The sequence below is a fragment of the Panthera leo genome, chromosome C2 (genome assembly GCF_018350215.1).
Source record: "Panthera leo isolate Ple1 chromosome C2, P.leo_Ple1_pat1.1, whole genome shotgun sequence".
NCBI lineage: Eukaryota > Metazoa > Chordata > Mammalia > Carnivora > Felidae > Panthera > Panthera leo.
The window spans coordinates 148059735-148080343 of NC_056687.1; the positions used below are offsets into that span (position 1 = coordinate 148059735).

At 46.1% G+C, this 20609-nt stretch overlaps 2 protein-coding genes across 3 annotated transcripts; one reads left to right on the forward strand and one right to left on the reverse strand.

The window, feature by feature from the left end:
- Positions 1-986: 986 nt before the first annotated feature.
- Positions 987-16266, reverse strand: ZNF662 (zinc finger protein 662). 2 transcript variants are annotated; one of them, XM_042903366.1, is made up of 5 exons: positions 16234-16266; positions 6320-6446; positions 5556-5669; positions 3407-3508; positions 987-2397 (listed from the first exon to the last, which is right to left on the reverse strand). In XM_042903366.1, the coding sequence occupies exons 2-5, from the start codon at positions 6351-6353 to the stop codon at positions 1367-1369; spliced, it is 1281 nt and encodes a 426-aa protein (XP_042759300.1). In that variant the 5' UTR covers positions 6354-6446; positions 16234-16266; the 3' UTR covers positions 987-1366. The 2 variants fall into 2 exon arrangements, with proteins under 2 accessions (XP_042759300.1, XP_042759299.1); XM_042903365.1 differs by lacking the exon at positions 16234-16266 and adding an exon at positions 8056-8219.
- A 141-nt stretch (positions 16267-16407) lies between these two features.
- On the forward strand, positions 16408-20401 carry LOC122230096 (5-beta-cholestane-3-alpha,7-alpha-diol 12-alpha-hydroxylase). Its single transcript, XM_042955773.1, has 2 exons — positions 16408-16524; positions 17117-20401. The coding sequence occupies exon 2, from the start codon at positions 18568-18570 to the stop codon at positions 20071-20073; it is 1506 nt and encodes a 501-aa protein (XP_042811707.1). The 5' UTR covers positions 16408-16524; positions 17117-18567; the 3' UTR covers positions 20074-20401.
- The last annotated feature ends 208 nt before the right edge of the window (positions 20402-20609 follow it).

A 20609-nucleotide genomic window follows, 5' to 3' on the forward strand; every position in this document is an offset into this window, starting at 1 on the left:
GTAGAGCAATCAGAGAGGTTATAGCTATACAAATTTTTATGGAAACAAAAATCTCCCACTTGGTTTACATTTTCCTAGTCCCAGATTCCTATCTTATAACACAAGGGCAGTCAGGTCTCCCACAAATGCATAACCCAGACTACTCTCAGTTACTTTGCTTAAGTCATCTTGGTGATCTCAAAGTAGACCACAACTTCTGAGGAAGAGAAAGTTCTGGAGTTGGCAATGTAACTGCACTATCATCTACATCAAATGGTTTTCAGTGAGGTAGACTTTCGAAAGCAGTATTAATAAGTACTTGTATATAGAAAGAATATGCCCAGGAAGACACACAGCCAGTAACAGTGATGGTCTCTAAGGAGGTAGACTGGGAGACAGGAGTGACAAGATTTACTTTTCAATGAACACCTTTTTGAACTATTTCAACTTTTTTTTATCATAAGCATGTTATATCTAGTAAAAAATAAGTTAAGTTTCAGAATTTGAAAAACATAAAAGAAATAGTGTTGGTCCTCAAAGAGCCATTTAGCTGGACTAACACACATGAGACATTAGAAAAATATAAGACAGGGGCGCCTGGGTGGCTCAGTCGGTTAAGCGGCCGACTTCGGCTCAGGTCATGATCTCACAGTTCATGGGTTCGAGCCCCACATCAGGCTCTGTGCTGACAGCTCAGAGCCTGGAGCCTGTTTCAGATTCTATGTCTCCCTCGCTCTGACCCTCCCCCGTTCATGCTCTGTCTCTCTCTGTCTCAAAAATAAATAAACGTTAAAAAAAAATTAAAAAAAAGAAAAATATAAGACAGCACGTAGTTAAATACCAATTTGGACAGTACTGACTACAAGTAGAAGAGGAACAGGGGTCTGTTCAGTTAAAGGAGCTGGGTCTTAAATGAGGAAGGGAAATTTGTAGCCCAGGGAAACTTGAGCAAATAGAAATGAACAGAAGCAGAAATGTGTACAAATAAAGAACAGAAAACTCTGGAGTCAGATAGGCCTGATTGCAATCTCTATTCTGTAACATATTAGCTGAGTAACCTTGAATGAGTTTTACAACTTCTTTCAACCTCAGACTTCTCATTAGTAAAATGAGGATAAGTACCTACCTTAACAGGATTAAGGAAAACAAAAGAATGTATGTAAAGTGGTTAGCAAGTGCCTGACAGAGCAGATGCTCAACTAAAAGTTGCCTAGCATGAACATGGTTGAACAGTGGGACCATCTTGCTAGAGTACAGGGTATCTGTTCAGAAGGGGCAAGATAATACTGACTATTAGAGTTATAACAAACTGTGGACAGTCACTCGTTTTGTCTCTGGGGCTGCTGTAGCATAAGAATTATAAACAAGCATCACCCTTATGCCTTCTCTAATGTTCAAGAAGGTGAGAGGTGTGATAATTACAGGGTTTCTCTCTAGCATGGCGCCTCTGGTGCTTAATCAAAACAGAATTCTGACTGAAGGCCTTCCCACAGTCATTACATTTATAGGGCCTTTCCCCAGTATGGATTCTCTGATGTCGGATAAGGTGTGCCTTGCAAATGAAGCTTTTCCCACAGTCAGTACATTCATGGGGCTTCTCCCCCGTGTGAACCCTCTGGTGCTGAGCAAGATCTGAGTTCCACATGAAACCTTTCCCACAGTCCTTACATTCATAAGGCTTCTCGCCAGTGTGGATTCTCTGATGTCGAAGCAGGGCTGGGTTCCGAGTAAAGCTTTTCCCACACTCCTTACACGTATATGGTTTTTCCCCAGTATGGATTCGCTGATGTTGTGTAAGGCTTGTGTTCTGACTAAAGCCCTTCCCACATTCCTTACATTCAAAGGGCTTCTCTCCAGTATGTATTCTCTGGTGCCGAATCAGGTTTGACTTCCAAACAAAGGCTTTAGCACATTCTTGACACACATAGGGTTTCACCCCAGTGTGAATTCTCTGATGTGCAAGGCAATGTGATCTAAAACTGAAAGTCTTCCCACATTCCTTACAACCATAGATCTTCTCTCCATTATGAACTCTCTGATGTTGGTCAAAGTCTTCAGTTTGATCAAAACACTTGCCACATTCTTCACATATACAGAATACCTGCTCACTGAGAATCTTCTCATGTATAACAAGGTGAGTATTAACATCAGTATTCTCTGAACCATCTTCTCCTGAGATCATCTCATCTTTGACAATCACTTCTATAACATCATTTGCAGCGTTCTCCACACTCTTCCCATTGGAGTAGTTGCGCCACCTCCCTAACCTGCTTTTTCCCTCCTCACAGGTTTTCCCAAACCAGAATTCCTGGGAACCACACCACCGGGGTCCACTTGATAGCACTATGTGGTCTTTTGCCTCCTCAAAACCTTCCTCCTTCAGAATAAAATCTTCTTTCTCACTCTTCAACACACCCTCTGAAAGAAGAAATCAAAGCTGCAAATGTCATCATTACCCATAATGGGGCAAATAGCATCACCAAGTGGTACTCGTACGTCCATTGCACTTCAAGTGTTACCTCATGTCCCAGTGGCCCTGTCCTAGCTGAAAATGGCACCACAGGGCGAACACACTGAAAGCGACCAAAGTTTATGCTACAGAAAGGCAGAAACTAGACAGAGTCCCTGAGGGCTATGATTCCCAAGCACCAGACCAAGCACAGAGGGAGCTCTCCAGTAATAGTTTAATTGAATCTAAGGGAGACAAGTAAGAATTTCTTCTAGGTAGTCCAGTCCGAAACAACATGTTCGGAAATAAAGAATCCTTTGTGGTATACCTGGGGAACCTGAACTTGTCACACACAGTGGGGAGCAATAAGGAGAATCTTCCTCATACTTGTCAACACTAAAAGGAAATGTGGTCTTTTCATTCAATCCAGTCACCAGGTCCACCATGAAAAGGGATTCCCCAAACTACTTTATACACAACTGGGCAAAGACTGCCTCCTCTTTGTTCCCATAGTGTTTTATCCACACTTCTGTTTCAGTATCACACCTTAAAAACTAACAGAATGAATAAAACACAGCATTTTCTTTTAAAATACTGGTTGGCCATAGCGGCCAGTAGGCCATCTGTTCAGTTACAGCCTACGTTCCAACACACCCGAATTTAATTATAATTGATGATGACCAAATGAAAGCTGGAAGCTTAAAGTTTAACTTTTCTCTTATAGTTGACTTGGGGATTTTTAGAGGGTCTTTTATTTATTTATTTATTTATTTATTCATTCATTCATTCATTTATTTAATTTTAGTATATGAAATTTATTGTCAAATTAGTTTCCATGCAACACCCAGTGCTCATCCCAAAAGATGAGAGGGTCTTTTATTTAGAACGTACGTGGTAAAATGGAATTTTAACATTTTACAAAGGAAAGACAGAGGAAAACATGTGCCTGGGAGAAAAGTGTTCATTCCCCTCACTTACCAGTACAGAGTAGGCTTGGACCCTCTCCTTGCAGTTTCAGGTTCAACGGCTCTTCCACCTGTTCAAGATGGGAGATCGCAGCAGGCTTCAGAAATGGATATCCTGCCCGGGTCAAGATATAAATGAGGCTAGCTCAGTGAGAGGAGTGGGGACCATGAAGAAAGGAGCAGAGATGGAAGTGGTAAGGGAGAATGAAGGTGGGTGGAGAGATCGGTACACAGATGACCTGAAACTGGAGGAGGTTAACAATATAAAGGACAGAAAACAGACCTTCAGGGAAGATGCGATTCCATCAGTTCCCTAAAACATGAAAACGCATCACTCATTTTTAAGTGTCAAGAAAAAATAGGGGACTAAGTTTTCTTCCTCACCTCCCCTAGGAGGTGAACTCCAGTTCACATGGAATAGAATTAGGAAAGGATTGAACTGCAAAGAACTATTCCTGAGGCTATGTTGGGAAGCCTCTAAGCTTAGCTTCCTTCCCGTCTGTCCATCTATTGCCTTCTCTTTCTACAAAGGATCAATGATGGATCTCTCCATGGCATCCACTAGAAATGGCCTCACAGACTTCACTCAGCCATTTCCAGAAGTCACTTCTTATTCTAATGACAGACACCTCAATTGCAAAGGTCCACTCTAATAAACTCTTCTTCAGGCTTAGCTAAGATTGGTCTCTTCATAACTCCCATCCAATGCCTTCTAAGAAACAGATCAATTTTTCATCCTCCAAATGACAATCTTTTATATTGCTGAAGCCAAGGACTGTGTGTCCCCTGAGTATTCTTTTCTTTAAGACACAAATGGACTTTGCATAGGGACATGTCCTCAAAGGAAGTTTGCTGCAGGTCAGGGAGTCAGGGTTTTACTCAAGGAATGACTTAGCTGTTGGTTTTCTGCCTAAAGCAAAGACGAGAAATTCCTTTGGGTGGTGGGAGAGTAAGCACTGAGATCCTGAGAGAGTGCAGAGGACAGTGTAGTTGTCTCTCTACATCCATTCTACCAGCACCACCAACCCCTACCCCTACCCTGCCCATTATGGAGAGCCCTGCCTTTTGGGGGAGAGCGATCCCAACTCCAGTTCCTAGTGTACCCCTTACTGGTCTAAGACAAGCAGGTTAGCCCGCCCTACTCACTACACGAGAGACGGTTTCAGAAATTGGCAGTCTAGGCCAAGACAATCAGTGCATGCTATTTCCCTGGCCATAGTGATTGGTTTAGAGCTGGCATAAGACTTAAGATGGTACATCCCAAAGGCCTGAGGAAGGCCTGCCCTATTTCTCTCCCTAGGTACGAAGAAGCAGAGCCTTGGTTACAACTACCAATCACCTTACAGCCACGAGAGGAGCCAGGCTGTAGGCAAAGCCAGCAGATAAGGAGACAAGAAAGAGCAGAGACTGAAACTGATCAAGCTGTAGCTGCACTCTATCTATGAACTTCCTACTTACATGAAATAGCAAATTCCTTTTTTGTTCAAGCCAGTTTGACCTGGGTTGTTACTTATAATCAAGGATATCCTAAGACTCTGGAAAGACAGCCAGACACAGCAAGGAACTGTGAGAACAAGGAAGTTGAGAGCACAGCTCAAGTTCCACTGTGCCCACAGAAGAGCTCCTGTGGGAAGAAGATGGAATGGTGCGAGGGAGGCAATAAGGGGCATAGCTGTCACCAGCAAATTAGAACAGGAAAGCCCTATGTTCCTAAAGGAATGCCAGGGCTTTGCCCACCAGAAATCCCTGAATTGGAAGTATATGGCTCAGAATTATTGAGACTTCTTGATTTCTAATGATAAAGATGACCATGATAGCCCAAAGGGCAGTCAGAATCTTCTTCTGGAAGATGATAAGCAGGCTGAGAAAGTAGAAAGGCCACCTCAGAGTGTAAACAGAAAAGTCAGGGAGTACAGATAAATGGTGGCCATGATAAGAACAGTGGAAATGAGGAAGAGGCAAAAGAGGTAAATGAAAAGGAGCCAGGGTGAACAGACTCAAGAAGAGGGAAAACCATGGGGACACAGGAAAAAAGGGGGGGGGGGAGGGGAGGAATCCTACTGGTGTCTATAGCACTAGGTTAAGAGAACACATACCTACTACACTGTAAAGATCAAGACAAGGGAACTGGTCAGATAACTGGCACATGTACCCTCACTCACCTGTGGAGACGCCCCTCGGGCACTCTCCATCCAGAGCTCCCTGAGGAGCCTTGCACCAGGGCGCTTCCCCTCGCTCCAGCTGGGAAATCAGAGCCGGTTTGGGAAATGGAAATGCTGGTTGAGGGGGAGGAAATGGGACAGGCAGGTGAGTGGGGTGACATAGAGCAATCCCAAGGCTCCTCCCAGGCTTTGTCTTCAGGGGCAGGAAGGGAAAGAAGGGAATTAACCAGGGAAAGTGAAAAAAGAAAGTCCAGGGGAAGGACCAGGAGACCCAGGGCAGCAGGGCCAGGAGGCTGACAAAGGTCAGGAATTAGACCCAGAGGTGCTCAACAACAGTTTGAGTGAGCGAACGGATGATTCCACTCGTTGAGAGATTGAGCTTTTTTGTTCTCTCCCTCTCTTAGAGCTCTCAAGTTCAGACATCTGCATCAGGATGCTTGGTATTGGGCTGGGTCTCCCAAACTAAGCGGGTGGGAAACTGAGGGTTTGGTGGGACACCAGGAATCTGCTCTCTTCCTACTGTACCCATTAGCACAGGAGTTGAGAATTAGCTCCCACCCTGGGGCAAGAAAGGCTGATGTGAGGCCCAAATTTACACCAGGACTTCCCACTTCTTAGCAACCGCTGAGGCTGGCTCATTAAGAATTCAAGAGTCTGAAGTTGCCACTCAGGTGAGGCTTATCAAAGACTCCAGAGCTTCTGAGGAAGGAGGAGCCGGGGAACTCTGGAGGGCAGAAGCAGAGTCCAAAAGGAAAGACCCTTACCCAGGGAAGCCACAACCCCATAATTCTCCAGCATCACGTCCCTGTACAGGACCCTCTGAGCAGGGGCCAGGCCGATCCATTCGTTCTCAGAGAAGTAGACGGCCACGTCCTCGAAGGTCACTGACTCCTGAAACAACATGTGTTTAAATGCCCTCGGACAATTCCAGACCCAGGCCTACAGTAGGGTAGATGAGGCACCAAGTGGTACTGGAGGGGATGCCCATTGAGTTTCTGCATTCTGAATGTCTAAGGGAACTCTCAGCGGATCTGCGTCTCCTACTTACAAAGATATGAGGGATCAGTCATCAATTTCTCACATCCCTTCATCTTAACTTCACCACATCACCTTTTTCATGAGTCTCTGCAAGCTTCCCCTTTCCATCTTGTGCCCAGAACAACTATGTGTGCCCTAGGTGCCATCCTTTCTCCACAATGTACCCTCCTCCAGAGGTCACCAACCCTTCATAACAAGTACAATCACCATTTACCCATTTGAGCCCATGCCAAGAACTTTACATATATTACTTTGTATGCCTCACAGCCTATGAGGAGGGTATCAGATTCACTTTATAGAAGAGGAAACCGAGGCTCAGAGTTACAGAACTGAGACAGAAGTCAGGCCTGTCTGACTCTCTGGCTCTTACTTACTGTACCACACTGCCTTCTATCCTCACTCCTGCCACCCCTGCTGCCCCTGTGTGAGATTCTTTCTCTTCTCTTCCTTCCTGTCATTGCCACTAGCCAAAGAGGCAGCTAAGGGCACCTGAGAACACTCAGGTTGCTCTGGAGGCTGGACTTCAAAACGCAGATCCAAACTGACTTTGCTCCCTGCACTCTGGCCCTCCAACACACTCTCTAAAACACCCCACCCTACTCTTTCTTCCCCACTTCCCAGTCTTAATGTCCCCTTTTCCTGTATCTCTGGGAGGCCCAACCTTCTGCACCTTCTCTCTCACTTTCCTCCATAAGAAACACAAACAGTGCTAATGGAGAGCCATCAAGACTTACTTATAATTCCCAGCCACTGCCTCATTTAGGATCTCAATCTCCATACTATGGAGGGGCTGACTCTGTTCCATTTCACATCAGTCCTTGCCCTACAAAGTCCCCACAGAGACTTACCCGACACTCCAGGGCTCAGACTGGGGGGCCGGATCACCCTCACCTACCTCAAAATGTCCAAATCCTCCGCACGCGGACCATTCCATTCACTATTCAGAGACCCAGTTTACCTGCCAAAGATCATCTCCTGCACCACCACCCTCATCCCCTATCCTGTCACCATCCTGTTACGAATCCAAACCCTTTCCTTGCCCAAATTGCACCTGCAATCTGTGCCATTGCACCTGCAGCCCCCCTCCCCCCTGCCTGGAGATCCAGTTCCTCCCTCCAGCGCCAGCAACCTCATATTCATCTCAAGACCCACCTCAAACATAACCAGCTCTCTTAAAACCAGTGATATGGAAATTCTGGACATTCGTCGCTGCGCACAGCACTCTGTGAACACCTCCTCCCCAGCACTTGGCTCATGCCTGTGCAGCCGCACGTGTGTTTCCCCGGCTGGCGCAAGTCTGGGGGATGTCGAATTCATTCTGCTCCCTGCCTGTTCCTCCGGACCCTCCACTCTGGGCTGTACCCCGATTTCCCGGCCGCCGCACTGCCCCCTCCGCCCCTTCTCTGGACCTAGAGCACCGGGCAGAGCCGAGCCAGCTTCGTAGCGCCGGCCCCGCACTCACCGGGCGCGCCCGGGCCGGCGCGCGCAGTCCCGGTAGCAGCTCGAGTGGAGGGCCGAAGGGGGCCCCGCCCGCCAGGGCCGCGGCCGCCATGGCCAGGGCCGCCCTCCCGGGAAGCGAGCGCGCGCCAGGCCTTACTGGGGGCTGCCCGGGGTCGGGAAGGGACGCTCCGGACCGGGGCGGGTCTGATATAGCGGCCCAGGAGTCGGGCGCGCAAGCCCCAGGCTCCACGCCCCGGCCAGTCCCACGCTCAGCTCCCCACGCTCCGAGAGGTGGAGGCTGCTGCACTCTTGCCACTCTGGCTTCTCTAGGACGGTGGAGGGCGCCACGTCTCTGTGGTCCTCCCTTCTGGCCCCGCAAAGAAACAGGGAGGGCAGAGCGAGTGCAGCTCTCCCACTGACACCGACTGCCTCAGGGCGCTGCTGTGGCAATGCGGGGAAGCGGGCGTGGGGGGGAGGCTTTCTCTGGGAATCCTTTCCCAGCCCTCTCCTTCCCACTGACCACTCTTCTTCGGTATTGCACTGCACCCTTGTAGGACGGATGCTAATATGAAGCAGCAAATACTTCACATAGCCGCATCCCTTTACTGGGTTCTACATTCCCAGAGAGCAACTAACGTCCTTGATCAACTTTGTGCCTCGAATATTCACCCAATGTCTAGCAACTCTTATGGCCCAGCTTCTTTAAGTGCCAAGGAATATCTGTCGAATAAAGGAATGAATAAATGTTGAAACAATTTTTCAGTTGAAGAAAGTAAGGCCCAAAGAGAGGAGATGGCTTATCTAACATCACATAGCATGTCGGGAAAGTTAAACCTTTAAATGAAATTGTGGAAATAAAAGACCACCAACATGAGAACAAGCAAAGGCTGTTTATTCAGAGCTTGCTCTAAGCAAGGGAGTCAACCACCATCACTTGCATTTGGTAGGCTCTAAGTCAGGCAGAGAAGTGAGAAAGCTTTATAGTTGGGGGTGGGGGGGCGGGCAGGGAAGAGACTTCAGGTATGCTCTGATTGGAGATTGTTGGCCTGGGGGGCTAACCAGAAGCAAAGCATCTTATGTGATTGGTTGGGAGAGGATATTAATCAAATTCTGGCCACGTGGGGCTGACTGCTACAGGGTTTATTTTGGCTTCCCGAACTATTTGCCACAGATACTAGTGTGACTTCCCAGACTGGTAACTACAGATAATGGGTTGGCTTCCTGGACTGGTTGTTACAGACTGCGGGTCAGAGTTATATTTTTCTATATGGTCTGTCCATTTTCCATTTGTACATGTAGTCTCTTGGGATGAACAAATTAGGAAGATGTCTGCTTCACAGAAATTCCAGCCTAGAGGCTCATATTCCTTTTAGGTCCCCAGGTACTGAAAGCTTACAGATACCATACTTGTGAAAAATCACAGAACAAAGGAGACCTCAGATGAGCTCCAAGGTATGTTTATTTGTTTCTAAGAGGATCCAGAAGAAGCTCACAAATGGACACTAGTGAATAGTCCACAAGCACTGAGAAGGAAGCAGTGAGCCTTACCCTAGGACAGATCACTAGGAAAGATGAGCACACAACAAATGCTCCCATGATTTTCTTCGGGAAAAATGGAGAAAACTGCACTGAGTGCGAAACAATTATGGGAGTTTTGGCTCAGAACAAGGAGCCCTCAGATACCTGATTATTAAGTCATGGTCTTAAGGAAGACCATAAGGAAGGTCTCTTATGGCTCTGACCAGTGTTTTGATTCAAAACTAAAGAGGAGAGGGATAGTCTATCATATTTACCCATATATTTTTACTGTTTCTATTGTTCTTCCTGTTAAACCAGCAGCAGGCAAGGTCAAGGCCATGTCCTAAGTGACTCAGCCAGTAGATACAATAAGCCACTTTCAGATTCATACAATGTATTACTTACACAAACAGCAAAAGGAAGAAAGAGTACCCAAGCATGCCGGTCTCCAGCTCCTTGTCCCATACACCAAACACAATGACACCAAAACAAAAGGGGGCTCAATGACTGCAACATCCGTGGTAAGGAGCCAATTTTAGACTATAGCTAAGCAGTCACAGTATGCAGTTACATCCAGAAAGCCTCATGCCTCTTCAGAATCTTAGAGGCAATGAGAAATTGTCTCATGACAGCCTCCCATAAGAGATAGGGAAGGGAGTGGGAGATGGGCTTGAAGGCCAATAAAGCTCCTCTCATCCTCTCATGTTCTATAAGGATCACAAGGTGATCTGCCATGGCTCAGAGTAGCTGTAGTTCAAGGCTTTGCCTGCATGGACTATATAGATATGTGAAAACTTGCCAGGGCACGACGGTGGAGCCATTCCCCTACAACTAGACCTCTCAACTTTTACACATAAAGATTCTCAGGAACATGAGCCACCATGTAAGTCATCAGATGCTCTAATTAGCTGTAATGCTAAAGGCCTGGATCAAATACATTCCATTTGTCTTAGGCAACATTAGACGAAAGTGACCGTGACAGTGATACACAGTAGTAGAGCCAGGCCCACTAGAGAATGGACCATAGTCAGGCTCCTCATGCAGAGCCAAGCCAGCTAAATGTGTCATTATTCTAAGTGAGGGAAGAGATACTGGCAGTGGCACATACCCCACCTAAACTGGCCAGCAAACAATCCAGGTAGTACCATCTCCATTACCACTCATGCTAGAGAATTTAGAACAATCAGTAGTCTGTGAAAAATGTACAAAAAGTCCAACAATAACAGGATAAGGCTAAAGGGAGGCATTTCAATATCCAGAAAGTTCATCTTATTCTGTTGTTTCTTGCCGAGAGTATTTCTTTCTGGAGTCAGTGGCTGTTGGGAGGATTCTGAGAGTTTTTAAATTAGGATTGTTTGTTGGTCAGTAGTCAAATTGAGGGTGGTGATGGTGGAAGCTTGGGTTAAGTTAGTAAGATATCCTACAGACAAAAGCTAAGAGATTAATGGTCCCTCCCTCTGCCCCTGATTTCCCAGGGTCTAATTCTTACCAACCAGGGTTGTCTCTCTCCTTACACGGCCATATGACCATTATGACTAGTCTCTGCAACAATCACTGCACCTTTCCCCCAATTCTCTCCATATCTAACCCACACCATATGCTTAGACTCATCCCTAGTTAGCTCAGAAGTTCCTTTCTTTTATAATTTAGAACATTCTAGAATATCTCCCACCCCCTGACATGTGGGCCATGCCAAAACACCTTAGTAGTTTTCACCTTATAATTCATGATCATTATGATCATTATCTATAATTGTCCAAATCCAGCAAGCATGGGTGGGGTGAGGGGATACACTAAGTTCCAGTCTCCAAGTCCCCAGCTCTTTTTTCCTACTTTCAAATTCTAGTAGTCCAGTTTTCCAGGGATAGGCATAGGAAGGAAAAAATAGAGTTATATGGGTTATTATGTGGTTTCGGTTTCCTGCAGCCAGTTAGGGCTTTCTTCCACTCTTGAACCTCATAATTAGGGACATTATGCTTGAATGGGAGGTACTCTTTTAGGTAACTATCACATTTGGAACCCTAACAGATTATCTTAATTTGTACACCACTAAAAGCTTAGGCTTGATTGTCCAACTATCTTTTTCAGTTTTTCAGAGTTCACTCTCTCTTTTAACAGCACCTGCTTCTTGGGGATGATAAAGGTCATGAAAGGTCCAGCTAATGTCCCAGGTAGTTGTCCACTGTTGTACTTTTATCTATAAAAGTACCACTATTATCTTATTGGGAGTGTTTGGGGAAGCTAAATATGGAACATAGGTCATCTAAGAATCTTTGAATGGTATTGTCCACATATGCCTTGTGGAAAATGGTAGTGCCATACCCTGAAAGGATGTCTACTATAGTCTATGCCCAGCAGTATTCTTCATATGAAGGTAGGAAATCCATTCAGTCTATTTGCCAGGACTTGCCAGGTCCAGTACCCCCACTTATGTGCTTCAGAGTTTTGTTTCCTATTCAACTGTGTGGCTGGCAGTCCAGCCATATTTGTCAAGCTTCTTCTTCTTCTTTTTTTTTTCCCTCCGAGAGAGAGGGAGAGAGAGAGAATGAGAATGGAGGATAGGGACAGAGGGTGAAAGAGAGAGAATATTAAGCAGGCTCCTGATTCCTGCTTTTACGGTTTCTTTTCTGTTTGTAGAACTTCCTTTAGCCATCACTTTAGGGTAGGTGTGCCAGTGACAATTCTCTTAATTTTCCTTCATTTGAGAATATGCTGATTTTACCTTCCATTCTAAAGGATATTTTTACTGGCATAGAATTCTGAATTAACAGTTCTTTTCTTTCATCAGTTACCTGATAAACTTTGCGCCACTTGCAAATGATTTTCACGGTTTCTGGTAAGAAATCCAAGGTCATCTGAGTTGTTTCTCTATATGTGATATGCTGTTTCTCTCTAGCTGCTTTCAAAACATTTTCCTTGTCTTTAGATTTTTGAAGTTTGATTACATTGTGTCTGGACTTGAATTTCTTTGGGTGTATCCTGTTAGGGGTTTGTACAGCTAATTTTGATGAAATCCAATTTACCTATTTTTTCTTTTGTTGCCTGTGCTTCTGATGTCATCTACATGAAACTGTTGCCAAATCCAATGTCATAAGGATTTTCTTCAATGTTTTCTTCTAAGAGTTTCATGGTTTTAGATCTTGTTTAGGTCTTTGATACACTTTTATTTTTGTATGTGGTGTAATTTCATTCTTTTGCATGTAATATCCAGTTTTCCCAGCACCACTTGTTGAAATGGTGTCCTTTCCCCCTTTGTCTTGGCATCCTTTTGGAAAATCAATTAACCATACACATGAGGGTTTATTTCTGGACTCTATTCTATTCTATTGGTCTATATGTCTGTTCTTATACTGGTACAACAGTGGGTTTTTTTTTTTACTATAGTTTTGTAGTTTTTCAAAGTCAGGCAAAGTGGATCCTCCAATTTGGTTCTTTTTCAAGATTATTTTGGCTATTTAGAGCCCCTTGCAATACCACATGAATTTGAGGATCAGCTTTTCCATTTCTGCAAAAAAAAAAAAAAATGCTATTGGAATCTACAGATCATGTTGTGTTGAATCTATAGATCACTCTGTGTAGTGTTGACTTCTTAACAATGTTATGCCTTCCTCTCCATGAACATGGAATGTCTTTCCATCTTAATTTACAGAGTGCAATTTCTTTCAGCAATGTTTTGTATTTTCAGTATACAAGTCTTTCACCAACTTGGCTAGATTTTTTTCCCTCAGTATTTAATTCTTTTATATGGTATTATAAATGGAACTGTGTTCTTAATTTCCTTTTTCAATTGTTCACTGCTGGTTCATAGAAACACAGCTGATTTTTGTGTTGATCTTGCACCCTGTAACTTTGCTGAATTTATTAATGCTAGTAGTTCTCTTGTAAATTCTTTGGAATTTTCTATAGATAGGTCATGTCATCTGTAAATAGATATAGTTTTTGCTCTCCTTTTCCAATTTGGCTCTTTTTTTATTTTTCTTATCTAATAGCTCTGGCTAGAACTTCCACTATACTGTTGAATAGCAGCAGTGAAAGCGGGTCTCCTTGTCTTGCACCTTCTGATTTTAAAGGGAAATTCTTCAGTCTTTCACCACTGAGTATGATAACAGCTATTGGTTTTTCATAAATAATCTTTATCATATTGAGGAACTTTTCCTCTATTTTTAGTCTTCTAAAATATTTTATCATAAAAGGATGTTCAATTTTGTCAATGAATTTTCTGCATTGAGATGATCATGTAGGGTTTTTTTTTCATTCTATTAATATGTTGTATTATATCGATGTTGTGTTCAACCACCCTTTTATTTCTGATATAGACCCCACTTGCTTATGGTGAATCATCCTTTTAATATGCTATTGTATTTGATCTGCTAATATTTTGTTTTGAGGATTTTTGCATCTATGTTCATAAGGGATACTGGCCTGAAATTTTCTTTCATGTGATGTTCTTATCTGATTTTGGAATCATGGTACTACTGGCTTCCCAGAGTAAGTTATAAGGTGTTCTCTCTTAAATTTTTTGTAAAGGTTTGAGGATTGGTGTTAATTCTTCTTTAAGTGTTTGGTAGAGGGGCACCTGGCTGGCTCAGCTGGAGGAGCAACTTGATCTTGGGGTTGTGGATTTGAGCCCCACATAGAGATTACAAAAAAAAAAAGCTTAAAAAACAATAAATGTTTGATAGCGTTCACCAGTGAAGCCATCTGGTTTAGGGCTTGTTTTTGTTGGGATGCTTTTAATTAGTGATTTAATCTCTTTACTTGTTATAGGTCTGTTGAGATTTTCTATTTCTTCTTGAGTCGGTTTAGGTTATTTGTATTTCAAGGAATTTGTCCATTTCTTCTAGGTTATCTAATTTGTTGATGTACAATTATTGATAGTGTTGACATAAAATTATTAAAATGCCCTTTTATAACCCTTTCTATCTCTGTAAGGTCAGTAGCTATGTCTCCACTTCCATTTCTGATTTTCATTATGTGTATCTTCTCTCCTTCTTTTCTTAGTGAATCTAGCTAAAGTTTTTTCAATTTTGTTGAACTTTTCAAATAACCACTTTTGGTTTCACTGATTTTCTCTGTTCTCTATTTATCTCTGCTCTAATCTTTATGCTTTCTTTCTGCTAGCTTTGGGTTTAGCTTGTTCTTCTTTTCTAATTCCTTACTGTGTAAACTTAGGTTATTGACTTGAGATATTCTTTTTTAACGTAAGCATTTATAACTATAATTTTACCTCTGAACACTGCTTTCATTATATACCATGATTTTTGGTATGTTGGCTTTAATTTTCATTCATCACAAGGTATTTTGTAATTTCTCTTATGATTTATTCTTTCAAGAAGAAAGCTTTAGGAAGCTTGCATGTGGATTCTTTCAGACTTCTTGTGTATCTTTTTCCCTTATGATCTGGCTATGTATCCTTAGTACACCACTGTAATAAATCTTGGAGTACAACCATATGCCAAGTCCCATTAGTTCTTCTAGGGACTCTCTGAATGTTAGGGTGGTCTTGGAGCTTCCCCATAGGTTGATGAGGATTAGATTGCTTAATACATGTAAAGCATCTAGCATCTTGGCTCATGGTAAATTCTCAAAATAAGAATAGTGATGGTTATAGTCACAATGGGGATGACCAGTACAGAGACATGAACGGGATAGGTGCTCAAGGTCAATCAATCCAATTCCCATCCTATCCCTCCATCTTCTCCCACTATATTCCCTCATCTAAGTCTCTTAGCAAATGCACAGCCCAATATCTTTATAATGGCATCTCACTGCTGGCAAGTACCTCAAGTTTAGCTTCCTGTTTTACACAGCATAATAGTAAGGCCCAGAGAGGTAAACTGAAATGTCCTGGGTCATGTCATGAGTTGGTGACAAAGTTGTAACAAGAACCCAAGTTTGCCCTTTAAGTCCTACATTGACTTCACTGACACTTGGTATATGTGATACAGACTAGGAGTAAAATAATTAACCTGGGGCCAGGCTGTCAAGAACCCAGCTGCTGTCAGGGTATTTCCTTCTCTTCCTAGAAAAATAAGAAACCTTGAAACCTAGGAATTAAGAGAAGCCATAAACAAGTTCAGCCCCAAATCAAATGAGACTACTATTTGATCTAAAGGCAGAGTGAAACAATTTCCCCCCTGCATCTCCATTTCAACAGTACTGTTGTTGACTTCTGGGGGTGAGGTAGTGAGCAGGAGGCAGGAGGCACCGAGGGAGCAGTGAATACCATCAAGCATTGGAACAAAGGGCAAACAAGAGGCAGAGAATAGCCAGTACAGCTGCACTAAATAAAGAACACCCCAAAGAGAATCCCAATATACAAACCACAGCAGGTGAACGCAACCCTCCAATGGGTGCACGATTGCTCAAAATTCTGGGCCGTATATGGAACGAAAAGACATGAGACCAGACTGGACCAGAGACCCTCTCGAGCGCTGTCTAGAGGTCTCAAACCACAGCCCACCACCCCTGCCCACCACAGAATGGGCAAACGAGGTGTGCAAGAAAGGAGCACAAAAAAATGTTGAAGGACAGCCGAAACAATGCTCCTGCCAGGGGCCCGGGGTGAGAAGTCTCAGGAATACGGACCCACGTGGCGGCTACGCTCAGCGAGCTCGTCGGTGGCAGTGAAGGAGGCAGCCCTTGTCCGCACGCCTTCCCCCAGCCCCACGCCCTTACTGACCAGCTCCGCAGACGAACTGACAGCCACACAGCACCTCTACGTGAAGCCCAGCCGACTGACGGACACAGAGCGCCTCCGCGCGGAGGACTGCCCACACACCACCCTACAGACTCCGTCGCAGAGACTGCCAGGGCGGAAGTGCGTCACCGCCCCTCCCGCGCTTGGGCCCGCGCCCGCTCTAGCACGCCCGGAGGCCATCTCTGCGTGTCGTTGGTCCTTCCAGGGCTCTGAGTTCACCTGTGTAACTCTCTGTCCCACCCTCCTGCGGAGCTGCGACCCTATTTGGGAATGGTGAGGCGTGCCGCTGGGCTCCTGGGGCTTGCTCTGGGTAGCTGGCCCCCGGCCACTCGGGAGGGTTGTGAGGGCAGCCGCATAGGCCGATTTCGCTGGGGCCGGCTAGCCTCTGCCCTTGGCAAAGCCGGTGATCGCTGCCCTCCATCAGACCGCCCTTCGGTGGCTATAGGTGGACTGAACCAGCTGGCGTGAGAGGAGTTGAGTGCAGCGCGATAGGTTAAAGCCCAAATTCGCGCTGAGCCTGCCCAGCCTGCACGGTGCTGAAAACTCCCCGGCTTCCACTGAGCCCTCCAGCCACATTGGCCCCGAATGTGTGTGCACCCCGTTCCTTGGAACGGCGCTGCTACAGTACGTTGGGCGGCACACCCCAAAAGCTCTCAGACCTTCACCTGTAGCACCACCACCATACAACACGCATTGACCAGACTTTGCCTTCCTCCAGGCCTCCATTTAATTACCACCTAATCAGTGTGGCCTTCCTGACTCCCCACCCCACTTTCCGCTCTGCTCCTCTCATTTGCTGCCTTTAACACAATTGTAATTACATACTTCTCTGGGCAATGATTTAATATATTTTTCCCTTCCTTAGACAGGTACTAAAGGTATTTGGCGACCGCTCCGTGCAGGGAGACCACCGGATGGATGATACACTCTGCCAGCACCAAATACCTCATGGGGGATGGCTTGAGGACAGGATCTCAACAAAACCATGCTGGACAGACTGTCCTTGGTTATACTGGGGCCCACAGGCCAGAGTCTGGATGCTGGTTGCTTCCACTTCTGCTACAATGTGTTGTTCAAGGCCGGCTACCTGAGCTTATTTGGCTGTACAAAGAACCAGGAGCAGGACCTGCTACAGGCAGAGGAGTTATTTGTCCAGTTCCGCAAGTTTGATCTCTTGTTCCCCAGGTTTGTTTATTCCTTGCTGGGGCCCTGGGAGGGGCTAGAAGTGGCCCGGCTCCAGCGGCTCTTCCACAGGATGCTCTCTGTGAACCACCACCTGGAGAAGAATGGCATAAAGCAACTGGATATCCTAATGCTTCAGTGTCTGAGGGAGCAGCAGGGGCCACATCTGTCTCATTCGAAGTTGGTTATAGCAGAATTTCTGGCAGTAGGTGCCAAGTAAATATCTGTTGAATGGATATATGGGACTGTTCCAAGGAGGGAGGGAATGAAATGAATCAAGGTAAGAATGAATGTAACATGGTGCTGCCATCCATTAAAAACTGGGGAACAATGTTTAGCTTTTGCATGTTGGCCCATAGACAATTTCTGACTGCAGATTCAGGCTGGGGAGAGTGGATGATTCTGAGTACTTGCTGTGGTTTCCCTAAGCAATCAGAGAGGACTTCATGGAGGCAGAGTGTGGACATTTCCAGCTCCCTGCAGAGGGGAATGGCACAAGGCAAAGGGAACTCAAGAGGTCATGTGGAAGTCAGAGGAGACAAAGTCCCTGTTTGCCAATCAATTAGGAAGTTAAAGAGTAACTTTACAGTTACTCAGTGCAGAGCCCAGGACAGGGCTCAAACTCGTGAACCATGAGATCATGACCTGAGCCGAAATCAACAGTCGGACACTTAACTGACTGAGCCACTGAGACACCCCTAAATGTGAAACTTAATAAACGAGTGTTGAATTTATGCTGAGTGAGGTAGTAAACTAATGAATAAATGAATCCTTGAAAAAATACAGGTGTGAATGGTCAGTAAATTGTGGGGATGGGGTGGGATCCATGAGAGCTTTGTAGATACCATTCTGGGGCTGGGTCTGAAAAGATTACAGCAAAGCCTAAAGCTGGTGAGGAGAGGCTTCTTGGGCTTCCTTCTGGTCCCACCCCCTCCTTCCACACGACGAGGTTGCAGCAAGTGCTAAATCTAGGAGAACATTTTGCTCCTAGGTACTGTCTTGCCAGGGATTTTTGGTATAACTTACTGCCACAGGGCAAGGTCCAGGTCCACCCCCGGCTTGTCAAGGCCTCTCAAAAGCTCTCTGGCACTTAGAGAACAGTGTGTCCAGAGCTCAACCTGGAAGAGCATAGCCATGGTGCTCTGGGGTCTGGTGCTGGGAACCCTGCTGGGGGCCATGGTGGGGTGCCTGTGGCTGCTGGGGCTGTTCCGGCAGCGCAGACCCCAGGAGCCCCCTCTGGATAAGGGCTTCATACCCTGGCTGGGCCATGCCATGGCTTTCCGGAAGAATATGTTTGAATTCCTGAAGTATATGCAGGCCAAGCATGGAGATGTGTTCACAGTGCAGCTAGGGGGCCAGTACTTCACCTTTGTCATGGACCCGCTCTCCTTTGGCTCCATCCTCAAGGATGCACAGAGAAAACTCGACTTTGTGAAATATGCAGAAAAACTGGTGTTAAAGGTGTTTGGCTACCGCTCCATGCAGGGAGACCACCGGATGATACACTCTGCCAGCACCAAATACCTCATGGGGGATGGCTTGGAGGATCTCAACAAAACCATGCTGGACAGCCTGTCCTTGGTTATACTGGGGCCCACGGGCCAGAGTCTGGATGCTGGTTGCTGGCGCGAAGACGGCCTCTTCCACTTCTGCTACAATGTGTTGTTCAAGGCCGGCTACCTGAGCTTATTTGGCTGTACGAAGAACCAGGAGCAGGACCTGCTACAGGCAGAGGAGTTATTTGTCCAGTTCCGCAAGTTTGATCTCTTGTTCCCCAGGTTTGTTTATTCCTTGCTGGGGCCCTGGGAGTGGCTAGAAGTGGCCCGGCTCCAGCGGCTCTTCCACAGGATGCTCTCCGTGAACCACCACCTGGAGAAGAATGGCATAAGCAACTGGATCTCCTACATGCTTCAGCGTCTGAGGGAGCAGGGAACGGCCCCAGCCATGCAAGACAAGTTCAACTTCATGATGCTCTGGGCCTCTCAGGGGAACACGGGGCCTAATTCTTTCTGGGCCCTTTTGTTCCTCCTAAAGCACCCGGAAGCCATGCGTGCTGTGAGGGAGGAGGCTGCCCAAGTCCTAGGGGAGGCCAAGCTGAAGGCTAGGCAATCCTTTGGCGTTGAGATCAGCGCCCTGCACCACACGCCAGTGCTGGACAGCGTGATGGAGGAGACGCTGAGGCTGGGGACCGCACCCACCCTCCTCAGAGTGGTGCACGGTGACCATACGCTGAAGATGGCCAGTGGACAGGAGTACCTGCTCCGCAGTGGAGACATCGTGGCCCTCTTCCCTTATCTTTCAGTGCACATGGATCCTGACATCCACCCGGAACCCACTGCCTTCAAATACGATCGCTTCCTCAACCCCAACGGTAGTCGCAAAGTGGACTTCTACAAGTCAGGCAAGAAGATCCGCCACTATACCATGCCGTGGGGCTCGGGTGTCTCCATCTGCCCTGGGAGGTTCTTGGCCCTCAGTGAGATGAAGCTTTTTGTCCTGCTCATGGTCACATACTTTGACCTGGAACTGGTGGATCCTGATACGCCTGTGCCACCTGTGGACCCCCGGCGCTGGGGCTTTGGCACCACACAGCCGAGCCGTGAGGTGCGGTTCCGCTACCGCCTGCGTCCTGCCCAGTGAGCTCCGCCAAGGGGGCCGCGGGCCTGGCCAGGGAGCCTCCCTTAGGGTCTTGGCCTCCTCTCACCCCTCTGAAGCCCCACCCTCGCCTCCGGTTCTGTGATACCTCCTACCGGTGTCCTGGTCGCCTTCCTTGCTCTCTGGTTTTCCTCTAGCCACCTGATGGGCTTATCTTTCTCTCTTGAAACACCGTCTCTCACCGTGGGTTCCGCAGAACCTTGCTCTCATATGAAGTCCAGGGGAAGGGGGGGAAACCTGGGGGAAACTTAGTTGGGGGAATGATGGCATAGCTTGACGAGTCTTGCCGTACAGAAACCAGTCATCATGAGTAACACAGGGTCCTGCAAATGTTAACCTCCACCCTCCCACCTCACTGTATTATCTTCCTCAATGCTTACTCCACATCCTGTGGAATTCAGGTTCGTCAAAAGCAATACGAGGCAAGCCACATGTGTAATTTTTAATTTCCTAGTTGATACATTTTTTTTTAAAAGGTAAAAAGAAACAGGTGAAGTTAATGTTTATAATATACTTAACTT

Coding starts and splice junctions, on each gene's coding strand:
- ZNF662 (XM_042903365.1), bottom strand. CDS start 8,145: ATGGCGGCCGCGGCCCTGGCGGGCGGGGCCCCCTTCGGCCCTCCACTC. Junction 5,670..6,319: donor TGGGGTTGTGGCTTCCCTGG/GTAAGGGTCTTT, acceptor CCCCTCAACCAG/CATTTCCATTTCCCAAACCG. Junction 3,509..5,555: donor CCCGAGGGGCGTCTCCACAG/GTGAGTGAGGGT, acceptor TGACCCGGGCAG/GATATCCATTTCTGAAGCCT.
- LOC122230096 (XM_042955773.1), top strand. CDS start 18,568: ATGGTGCTCTGGGGTCTGGTGCTGGGAACCCTGCTGGGGGCCATGGTG.